Raw genomic sequence first — 12,749 nt, 5'->3', positions numbered from 1 at the left:
TATATTGGAATTCTTACATCACACCACGAAATGATGACTTCTTCCTATATGCAGCAAATGCTTGGATTATATCTTCTTAGTGGTGAAAGGAATGTGGTAAGTGAAGGGATCTTGCTGAGTTTGAATATTCATTAGGCCTGACCTCATTTCTCAAGAGAGTATTGGTAACTATTATAAATCAGTTATAGAAGTGAACTGTAGAAGTTGCTATAGACATGTATGGACACATTTTTTGTGGACCTTCTTTTCCCTTCAGTAAAATCCTGGGTGCAGGATATCTTGTTGGTGCAGAATTTGTAGGGTTAAATTAATTTTTCCAACATGTTTGTACCAGTAAAAATTCTCATCGTTGATACAAGAAAAAAAAAAAAGAATAAATCCTCATCTTTCTTAAGACTAAAAGAGGACCACATTTGATGGAAGAATATGAGTTACTGATTTCCATCTTGGACATGTGGAATTTGGGGCACTTTTGTGCTTCTGTAGTTTGTAGTAACAAAAGCCTGAAAGCAGCATGAAAAGTCCTTGGTGGGAGGATGACTAAGTAAATTATGGTACATTTGCTGGAATATCATGCACTCTTACACATAGTTACAAGACTGTGAAGCACGTAGGTCTCAGTGAAAAAAGTAGGATACAAAATTCAATGATAATTGTAACCCTGTAAGAAAACATCTACAGAATAAGTACTGAGCAAGGGAACTATATTCAGTATCTTGTAGTAACCTATAATGAAAAAGAAAATGAAAACCAATATATGTATATATATGTATGACTGAAACATGTTGTCCACCAGAAATTGACACATTATAAACTGACTATACTTCAATAAATTTTAAAAAAAAGAAAAAGTACTGAAAGGAAATGGAACAAATTTTAGCAATAATTCTGTGAGTGTGATAGATGGTAGGTGAATTATTTAAAAATTTAAAATTTAAAAATTTTTCACATTGTAAAAATATCAGTCTTAGAAATTAAAATTTTTGTATCATATTTCTTTCTTACATCATTTATTTGCAATGATCCTGGTTTATATAGTTGCTTCCATAAACTAATTTAACGGTAGGTATTTGAGATAAAATCAATTCTTTTTTTAAACATGATTTTCATTTTTGTTCTAAAGTTGAGCAGACCGAGGAGGGAGGGTACAACTGAGTGGTAGAGCACGTGCTTAGCATGTACAAGGTCCTAGGTTCAATCCCCAGTACCTCTATTTAAAAATAGATAGATAGATAGATAGAAAGAAAGAAAGAATGAATAAAGTCAAGTCTAAAGAGTGATAGGTTTAAAAAAGTAAAATAAAGTTGATGGAAATGTTAGCTATCTTGATTGTGGTGGTTTCATTGGTGTATACATCTATCAAAATTCATCAGATTGTACACCTGAAATATGTGTAGTTTACTGTACAGGAATCATACCACAACATAGATGTTAAAAATAAATAAATAACCCATAGAAAATTGTTAAAAATGAAATAAAGTAAGATACAGTTGAACAGATACATAAAATGAGTATCTTTCGCAGTATCATAGCTGAATTAATAGGCAGTGCTGGTCATCTCATCCACGTTTGTCTCTGCTGGCTTTTCCACCTGTTGGCTGTAAAGTGTGCAGAAGCACTGGAAGCATTTTCCTTTTCCTTTGCACATACAAACTTTTATAAAATGCTCCTAAATCCATACCAAGCCTAATTTGTGTCTTTTAGATTTACAGATATTAACTTTAACTTTGTGATGGATAGTATTAATGAACTGCCTATGTCCTTTAATATATAAAATTATACTTTATGTAAATCTACTATACTTTTGATTACGGATTTTCTCTAATATACTGTGCTGAGAAGGTTTATGGACAAGTTACCACATGGTATTTAGTTACACCTTAGGCAGTTGCTTGAATAAACCAACTTTACTGAATTATAATTTACATACAATAAAGTAGACCCATATTAATTGTATATTTTATGAGTTTTTACAAATGTATATATTCATGTAACCACCACAACAATCAATATGGGAAACATTTCCATCATCTCCGCAAATTTCCTCATGCTTAAAGTGTTTCCTGGCCCCAAGCACCTAAAATCTCCTTTCTATCACTAGAGTTGAGTTTTGCTTTCTCTAGAATATCATATTAAGGCAATTATACCATATATAATTTTTATGTCTGGCTTTTTTCACTTAGCTTAATGTTTTGAGATTCATCTGTGTTGTTGCTTATGTATCGATAGTTCATTTCTTTTGTTGTTGAGTAGTATTTCATTTGTAAATGTACCATTTGTTTTTCTGTTCACCAATTGATGCACATTTGTGTCATTTCCAGTTTGGGGATGTTAGAAAAAAAGCTGTCATAAACATTTTGTGTATATCTATGTATGGACATGTCTTTTCATTCTCATGGGTAAATAAGCAGGAATGGGATTGCTGGTTCCTGTAAGTGAATGTTTAGCTTTATCTGAAATTGCCAAACTGTTTTCCAAGGTAGCTTTACCATTTTATACTGCCACTAGCGGTGTGGGAACATTTTATTTGCTCCATATCCTTGTCTGTACTTGGTATTGTATTTTTATTTTAGCTGTTCTAGTAGGAATGTAGTGGTTTCTCACAGTGTTTTAAACTTGCATTTTCTGATATTTAGTACTGTTGAACATCTTTTCAAATGTTTGTTGGCCATTCATATATCTTCTTTTGTGACACATATATATTTAAATATTTTGCTCATTTTTATGTTGGGTTTGAGTGGTTTATCTTCTCATTGAATTATCAGTTTTTAATGTATACGTTGAATACCAGTTCTCTGACAGATACACGTATTGTGAATATTTTCCTTCTGTAGCTTTCCTTTTTATCTTCTTACTGGTGTCTTTTCAAAAGCAAATATTAAAAATTTTTATGAAATTCAGTTTATAGACTTTTTTCTATTGTGGTTCATGCTTTCCTCTTTGTCTAAGAAATCTGTGTCTTCTCCAAGGTTACAAAGATTTTCCCTATGATTTCTTCTAATAGTTTTATTGTTTCAGCTTCTATATTTAGTTTTGTGATCCATTTCAAGGTAATTGAGTAGTATGAGGTAATGCTGAGGTTTTTATTGTTTTTTGCATATTGATATGCAGTTATTCCAGGACCATTTGTTGAAAAACAGTTTTTCCACCTTTGTCAAAAATAAATTATTAGGGTTTATCTGGCCTCTCTCCTTTTACGTTGACCTATGTTTCTGTCCTTTTGCCAAATTCTATATTGCCGTGATTGTTGTAACTTTATAGTAAGTCTTGAAATCAGATGCTATTCCTCTAAACTGTGTACTTTTTCAAATTCGTTTGGTTATCTAGGACTTTCGGATTTGTATAAATTTTAGAATTAGCTTGTCATTTTCCCCAAAAAGCTTACTGGGGCTGACATTGAAATTCTATTAAATGTATACATCAATCTGGAAAGATTTGAGTCTTCCATCCCATGAATATGATATATCACTCCATTTATTCAGGCTTTTTATCCTTACTCTCAGAATGTTATATACTTTTCCGTGTAGAACTAGTTCATGCATGTATTTCATTAAATTCGTCCAAAATACTTCATGTTTTTGGAATCAGTTAAAATGGACTTTATAAAATTTCGGTTTCTAATGTTTGTTCCTAGTTTGTAGACGTACAGTTGCTTCTCATGTATTGACTTTACATACTACAGCCTTGATAGTCTTGGCTTATTAGTCCTCCTAGCTTTTTGGTAGATTTACTAAGAAAACATTTAATACAAATTTAGGAAATCTATCAAATTAAAATCTTCCATTTTAAAGTATTGTTGTGTTTAAAACCCAAAACCAGAATTAGGAGTAATACTATGTTTACAAATTTTAATAATATTAATCAGGAGGCTACATACACTAATTGCTTAATTCTTATAATATGAAAGAAATGAGATGTGAGTTTACAACTGATTGGTAGGTAATGTTGGTCATTTTAGAGTTACAGTACCTGAGATAATCTTAGTAAAGAAAAAAAATCTGTTTTGTTCAATGTAATCTTACATAGCCTTCTAAATTTTGTGGGCATCAGAGCTGATGTAGTAGATAGAAACTGATTTTGGAGTCATAAAGACTCTACTAAAAGTCCCTACTACACTATCTAGGTAAGTATCTTAGCCTAACTGTACCTTAGGAAGACATAATTATTACCTCATATCATGTACTTGTTTTAAGGAGAAAAATATAAAAACATCTAAGGGTATTTGGTAGGATTCTGACTATTATTTTTTTCTCTTTTACAGAAGAGGATAAATACAATATTTATTCTCCTTTGCTCTTCAAGTATTTCCTGGCAGAAGGAATTGTCAGTGGACATACTTTGTTGGTTGCATCTGCAAAAGAAGACCCTGCTGACATTTTACAGGTATGGAATATTCAATATTGCCTTTTGAACATTTCATGAAAAAAATTGTTTATATATATATGTAAACAAGTTATATGTATATATGCAAACTATATTTAAATGCGTTAATGGGACCACTTATTTTTTTTTTCTTAAAGAAAAGCATCAAATTTATTTGAGCATATAGTCTCATTTTTAAATTAGTGTTCTTGGATAATTTTTTAACTCAATTTATATCAGAAGTGAGGAAAATATTAATAAGCTATTAAAAACTACAAAAAACTAACAATGAAAAATTATTGTCATCATAATAAGAGAATGCTATAAAAAAACTAGATAAAGAAAAACAACTGCAGAATATTATCAGATATTATATTTCCAGTATTCCAAAGGTATAAATTAGAAGAAAGATGTAGAAATTAGAAGTACTCATTTATTAATATTTTTGCTTTCAGAATGCCAGAAATTATTCTCTTCCAAAAAATAAGCAATAGTAATAAAATATGTGATTAAAATACTATGTATTTTTTAAGCCAAGCACACTTTTCTCCTTAGAGAGGACAATTCTGACTTTTAGAATTCTTAATTTCTCTGTGCAGAACAGAAATCACTTTTAAGCCATTATTTGTTTAGAATTTATAATATACTGTCATTTTTTTCTCATAAAAGTTTTCATTTCAGTGTATAGTCTGCAAAATGGCAAATGACTAAGTCATTTATAAAGAATCTATACCATGATAAATACTAATTTACAATAACTATCAACAGAAGCCAGCAAACTTCTGCACCCATACATAATAATTACTATACTACTGAAGTCAGTACTAACATGATTCTTTCATATGGGTCACACTTTGTTTATTAAATAATACTGTCATAAAATCCAAAAAGGAAACCTTTGTATAATTTTTCAAATGATTTTCTCTTGGTTGAAGATCCTTTTTTTCTTCATTCTTATTTCTGCTGTTCATCTTTTGTAATATCTTCTTGATTCTTTTGTTTCTTCTTTTGTTCCTTTTCCCTGGCCTTTATCATTGCGGTCAGTTTCTGAAGAATACTGTGCTTGCTAGGAGCAGTAGCAAGTAAAGGAGTAAAGGCCAGAATCATTCTTATAAAGAAGCTTATAGATTTTTCACAGCACATTCCACAACATACTGAGCCTGAGATTTTATATCAAACATCTTTATAGCCATATAGGAAATTTTTGCCAGGTCATAAGCAGTAGGGTCTGTATATACTTTTTAAAATTGTTTTATTTTTCCTTCTTGCCTCCTCCAACCTAGGTAACTAATGTTTAAACCCAGTATATATACTTCCACATTTTGCCTTAGAGAACTACATTTTTATTTGAAAATTAATCCCTGACACTTTTCTTCGGTTCCTTGAATTTGTACAAGTTAGTATTAAAAATTTCAGTGTTCTTTACATGTCCTTTTTGGGATTGTGTGAATGATTTTGAAGTTATAAAAGAAATGTTACCTTTTCATCAGACTTTGTTAAAATACCTAGTCATATATGCAAGTAATTAGATCCTGCAAACCTTTATTCATAGAGCAGTTTTATGGTGTAGTAGAAAGAATACAAAAATAGAGTCAAAAAACATAGACTTTTATTAAAGTTGTACCTCTGACCAAGGTAGAGTAATGAGGACCAGGTTTCTCATCATGTCTAAAACAACTGAAAAACAGGACAAAATATATAAAGCAATCATTTTCAAAACTTGGAGCATCACACAGTAAAGGACATTGACTCCTGAGGTATGCAAAATAAGCACAGTTAGCCCTGTAACTTTCTCAGCTACTCCATGCAAAGTGTCCAGGCCATAGTGCAGGAAGGAGGAACTCAGGAGAAGTTAACCTTAGGAGACAGAGCTCGGAGTGTGAATTATGACTTCGTTATTGTCTTAATCTGGAGCCCAAGTATTATTTAAGGAGGTATGTATAGGAGCCAAGTTAGCAAGGGATAGATTTTTGATGGTTAATTTTATGTGTCAACTTGACCAGGACACAGGGTGCCCAGATATTTGATCAAATATTATTCTGAGTGTTTTCTGTCAGGATGCTTTTGGATGAGATTAACATTTAAATTGGTGGACTGTGTAAAGCAGATCGCCCTCTCTAATGTGGATGGGTCTCATCCAATCAGTCGAAGGCCGAGTGGAACAAAAAGGCTATCCTTCCTGGTATAAAAAAGGATGCTTCCTACTGGACTGCCTCCAAACTGGAACCTCAGCTTTGTCTTGCCTTTGTATTCAAACTGAAACATCAGCTCTCTCTGAATCTTGAGCCAGTCGTCCTTTGGCTTAGAACTACATCATTAGTTCTCTTGGTTCAGAAGCCTTCAGATTTGGACAGGAGCTACACAGTCAGCTCTCCGTTGTCTCCAGCTTGCTCTGCATATCTGGGGACTTGTCAGCCTCCATAATCATTTGAGCCAATTCATTATAATAAATTTCATTAGATACATAGATAGATAGACAAACAGAGACAGGTAGATAGATGTATGTATATGTATACATATATTTATGTATGCGCATATATACATATATTTATGTATGTGCATATACACACACACACACAGTCTATTCTTGCTGTTTCTTTGGAAAACTAATACAATCTTACATTTAAAGTCAAAGAAGGCATTTCACATTTATTTATCAACCTATGTTGAATGATTATCATCTCACATCCTGTATCTTGGCCAGTTTTCTAGATAGGAAAGTACAGTAATCTTTCCATCTTTTTGCTTTCATACCTTTAAAAATATTTTTTAAAATTATGTATCCCCTTGTACACTAAGTTATGTGAAAATTTTAGTTATGAGATTATTTAGTTACAAAGGACATTATTGTAAATATTGCCTTTTTAGATAAAGACTTTTACATCAGTCTTATAAGTGTATTCAACTGAATCTAATAGCAATTTGATGTCGGTACCATTATTTTTAGAAGTATATAAAAAGCAAACTTTTCTTTATCAGCTGGAAATTTTATATCAGTCCTTTTTTCCTTGAATTCATGTTTTCTATTCCACTCACTCCTCACAGAGTTTTGTCTGAATGCAGTATATTTTATGTTCAATGTATTTATTTATAACCTTTTGTTAGTTTTTCTATAACAAAATTTCATATTTGATTTTTTTAAACTTATGTCTCAAAAGGCTTTAAGTGTTAAACACATTTCTTCTTGTTTTAGTCACCATTACAATTATTGTTGCATGCAGTGTATCAATAGACATAAAAATGTTCACACTACATTGCTTAAGACATATCAGTGAATAAATATTACTAGAATGAGACAGTATTCAGCATCAGCTCTATTCATATTTTTCATTTTTGCAGATATGAACTGTTCATAGTCAAGTAAAAATGAATAAAAGGACTTTTATTATTGTAATGTCCCTCAAATTATTTTTTTTACTTTTTCTAAAAGAAATCACACATCACCTATCAGTATATACTATTTTAAATTATTTTAAATTAGGTGATATTTTTAAATTACCACCTAAAATTTTGCTGAAAACAGTGAAAAAAGTATTATTTTCCTAGTCATTAAAGCATTCACATTTTTTGTATTAAAAAGATATTTTGAATTGTCTCTGTTTGGTACTTTGGAGCTGTTTATACCTGGGGCAATGAGAAGTAAATGTTTCATTTATAAAGTGAGAAAGAGTGATATGGAAGAGGAAGAGGGAAAAGGAAACTTGCACTTCTCTCTTTGGCACATTCTCTAGGAGTCAGTTTTCACTATGAGTATTTGTTAAAGTTGAAAATCAAGGAATTAATTCCCTTAAAATTCTCTTGATCATGTACCTCTTAAAAAGTCTTCATATACTCCCCGTTTTTGACAATTAAAAGTGATAGAAATAAGTTATACCTGATCAATATTAACTTTTCTAATTTTAGACTACCAAATGCCTAATATAATTAGATCCAAATACTGATGTAACTCAGCGAACCTGTGCTTAGCATCCCCAAAGTACACTAATCTGTTGTAGTTAGTTATGCTAATTATCATTTATTTTGTATCAACTTGAGAAAATATGTTACCTTTGGATTTTAAATATGTAGAGTCTTTAGATATTAAAAAATAAAATAAAATAAGACATCCCAGGAGGACAAGCCAGAAGGGAGTGAACCTACAGAGAGTCTTTAGATACTAAAAATAAATAAGTAAATAAATACATACATATATACATACATATATATATATATATGTATATAGGGATAACTTTTAAGGTACTGCTGCTCCTTAAAAAAATCTAAATGAAATTTATCTCAGGCAAAAGAGTTAAATCAGCATACTGGATTTAAATTTTCTTTTATAATTTTACAAATTATACCTCTGTAATGTCACATTACATGTCAATACAGACTGTCATTAGAAGTAAACAAAAGAAACCACCAATGATATTTTTCTGTTATATTATTTATAAGATGATTGTTTAAAACAAATTCCCATTGATTGATAGATCCCAAGATTTTTTCTTTATAAGAAGTACTGTTGGTTTCAGTGTTGACACATATTTTACTTGACTTTCCCATATTTGAATTTTCACGATTACTGAGATTCAGCTTATAACAACATGATAGTTAATCTCCTGGAGCTTAAAATTTTCTTACATTTCAAGGGAAATAAATGTTAAAATGGTATGACCATTTACTTGTAACATATTAGAGGCTTCTCTTGCTCTGGACTAGCATAGTTTTTAACTGAAAAATGTGTTCTAGTGTCATCAGATCTACTTTGTCTTGTGCACCTAGAATGTATTATCAAAGACATTATCATTGCTGCCACAAAAACCTAATGGTCTTAAGTTTACTTTATATAACATTGCAGATTTGATGCTGCATTTTGAAAGTTTGTTTCATTCTATTTATAACCAGTAGCCTAGAACAAGTTGTTTTTATTTGAATGGCATGTTTTCTTTACAGGACAATGTAATGTTTATCAATAATGTATTCAGTAAAGTTAAATATTAAATGAATTGTAAAGTTGAGTGTGAGATCCTTAGGAAAAATTTATCGTCTTTCATTTTACACTGTTATTTGCTTTTAACTAAAATACTTTATAGGTGAGAAATGAAAGTAGTTCAAGGTTATAGATGCTAAATAACAGCACAGTTAACATTTCCCTACATTTAAAAAACTTTTTAGTGACTCATTTTTAAACTGTTTTAATTTTGATTACATTCTTGTATTTTGTGCAGCTCTACTCTGAAGACATAGTTTTTGAGTTAATAGTTATCTTCATTCATCAGTACCATTTCTTAAATTCTCAACCTTGTGATTGTATATTTCTTACATGTTTAATATGTAATAGCAAAATGATATTTGATCTAAAAGAATAATGTGCCACTCATTCTTCTATGAAAAAAGTACAAAAAATATTCTTTTAACATATATATATTTAATGTGGTCCAGTGTTCACACATTTAAAATAGACTGGATGAGAAAATTATGGCTGATAAAAATTAAAATTATGTATATTCTTCATAGCACCAGTACATAGACAAAGTTTTTAACATCTCTGAGAAAAATAAACAAAACGTTTTTGTAATTTAAAATGAAGTATTGAATACTAATATAGAGAAGTAGTATTTTCTCACCTGTAAACAGGTATAGATATTATGTATTTTCTACATAACATCCAGTTGGGATTTCAATGTGCCCAACTCAGGTTAATTATATTGAAAACTTATTGGTATCAAATAGCCCAAAGATGAATGACCAAAACCCGAGGCATTAATTTAACAGTGTTTAGAGATACAATATGGGGAGAAAATGCTATAATTGCTTAGTTTAATTTTATGATGTATGATTGGAGATTTCTGGAACTTATAACCAAGGCAAATATTGCTGGTACTAGAAAAGGGAAAAGACAATCTTATAGACCATAATTATCTTAAAACTGTGTATAACTAAAAGACAAGTAAAGGATAAAAAGCCCCATCAGCTGCCTCAGGTATATTATATAACCACCCAGCAATTTATCCATCATCCTTTGAAAATATATTCATGCCTATTGTAGTCAAAGCTCCTTCAGGAAGTCAGCATTAAGATGTAACACTGAAAAATTATACCCCTTAGAAAATCCTATAGAACAATATACATAATGTTGTTAAAGCTTTTTAAAATACATATGGTAAGTATTTTTTAGTTAACTTTTTTATCTAAAAGAATTTTCTTGATCATCTCAAATATAGTCATGGATATTCTCCATAAAAACTTTCTATGAAATGTTTTCTAATATAGCAAAAATCACATTTTTACATTAAAAGATTTAAACAGTTTATCAGTAGATAGGTTGACTTTTTATGAAATAAATTATATACACACATACACATTCAAACATTTCTTTAGAATTTGAAAATGCTAAGACTTCCCTATTACATTCTTTTCATAATTTTTAACAATATTATGTTATGTGTTAATGTTGATAGAATTAAAGAAAGTAAAATTTCAGAAGTAAATTTAAAGACTATTTCATAATATACTAAAGTCAGTTTTAAAACTTAATTTGGATATTTTTTAGTGGTGACATGCCAGATAGGTAGTATTCATGCAGGAAGAGATGTCTAACATCTACAACAAGGGGTTAATTCTTGACTTGTTGCATGAACTTTTTGAGTTATCTGTTACATACACTATACACTGTCTAACATCAGCCACAGTTAGAACAAAGTGGGAGGCTAAAATGCTCTTAAGCAGCTTCAGAGTTGTATTTTTTAATGTGTACCCAGGCTAAGTACATGGTTACCAGCAGGAGTATCCTAACTACCTTGAGGTTTACTAAAGGCTTACGTCATATAGTATTTTAACATCAAACACACTAGTGAATAAATAGTTCAAATTAGAGATCAATTATGATGAAACTTCCCATATTTATTGTTGAGAAAATATTTCATAATTGAAAATGAATTACTTTAAAATAACTCATAAGTCATGGAATAAGTTGCAGTTCATTTAAAATAAACCATATCATATTTGATGAATTAGTATAATAGGATATTTAGTAATGAAGTATGAAATTTAGACTAACATATTCAGAATTCTTTTTCACAGACTTTAAATCCATAAATAAAAATTAAAATGATATCATAATAGTTTGAAAGCATTATTTTAAATCCCCAAACATCAGTCTTTTACCCAAATATTGAACTCATTTTTTAAGATTTTATTCATTGTACCTTGTATCTTTTTCTTTATTTGATTCCTTGGTTTTAATTGAGATCTGAGATATTAGTCGATTTAGAATTAGATGAATCAGTATTATTTGCTAAACAGTGTAAAGTTTGAGTTACTATTAAAAAGGTTTCTTTTCCCTCTGTCAGTTTGGTGTCAAGATTAAGACTATTTGCCATCTATCTGTTATTTACTGATCGTGGAACAAGAATTAGAAGTCTAGTGAGTGGTCAGTTGTTTGCTCTTGGTGCACTGCAGTACAATCTAGTCTTTCTGAGTAGACAGAATACAAAAAAGTCTCAGACCCAACCATTGTTTTCCTTCAATGCCAAAAACTGAAACAGCTTATAAGAATGAAGTTAAAGAAACACCCTTTGGTTGTCAAATGTAATATTGTAAAGTTGTAGTTTCATGATTCAGGACAAAAATCATACTTTATGCTATAAATAATTAAAAATTATTTTCTGGCCCTTCTATATTCCACTTGATAAACTTTATGCATACTCAATACTTTATACATAACACATTTTCCCATACATTTTTACTTTTTCTAGCCTATATTATTTAATGTATTTCCTATCAAAAGTATTATTATTTTTAATTGAAGTATAGTCAGTTTACAGTGTGTTCCTATCAAAATTATTTTATCACTGTATATCTTTTGTTCATAATATAAGTACAAGTATTAAAAGACCTTTGAAGACAGAGCTGTACTCAGAATACGTTCCCTCTATTTCGTTGTCAACATTTTATTTGTTCAGAAAATTATCAGGCTATCTATATGCTTTTCAGTGCTTAGAACTCTGAAGTGCTAGTTGAGCCGGAAATTTGCTGTTTGACCCCAGGGTTTCACTCTTCCCCCACTCCACCAGCTACTTGTGAGAGCTTATTTAAAATTCTAAGTTCTCCCCTGGCAGCCACAGTTAGAGCTTCTTTGGCAAACTAAAAAGACTAAGAAGAAACATGCAAGGGCTCAGTACTGCTTCCAGTGACCTACATTTGTAGCCAGCTTTTAAAAACTGGCATGTGCTTTATTTTCCAACGAGGAAATGAAAGATAAGATAAAAATATAAAGGAAAATAAACCCACATCTCTGTCACTAGCTAGGGAAAACACTTTTGATATAATATTAAAATAAGCACACATTTGGCATTGATGTTTATGCACCAGTCAACAAAAGAAAGGAATTTTGCATGCAGAAAAGG

General features: G+C 30.4%; 1 protein-coding gene across 2 annotated transcripts in view; it reads left to right on the top strand.

Annotated features, from left to right (window-relative positions):
- Window positions 1-12,749, top strand: part of ELP4 (elongator acetyltransferase complex subunit 4) — a 209,780-nt gene that overhangs the window by 18,237 nt on the left and 178,794 nt on the right. For both annotated transcript variants that reach the window (XM_011000437.2, XM_064492477.1), the window contains exon 3: window positions 4,262-4,383. In XM_011000437.2, the coding sequence (XP_010998739.1) occupies window positions 4,262-4,383 (122 nt within the window). The remainder of the gene's footprint in view (window positions 1-4,261; window positions 4,384-12,749) is intronic.

The sequence above is a fragment of the Camelus dromedarius genome, chromosome 12 (genome assembly GCF_036321535.1).
Source record: "Camelus dromedarius isolate mCamDro1 chromosome 12, mCamDro1.pat, whole genome shotgun sequence".
Taxonomy (NCBI): domain Eukaryota; kingdom Metazoa; phylum Chordata; class Mammalia; order Artiodactyla; family Camelidae; genus Camelus; species Camelus dromedarius.
The sequence above is the reverse complement of the archived record's forward strand: the minus strand, read 5'-3'. Positions and strand labels throughout refer to the sequence as shown.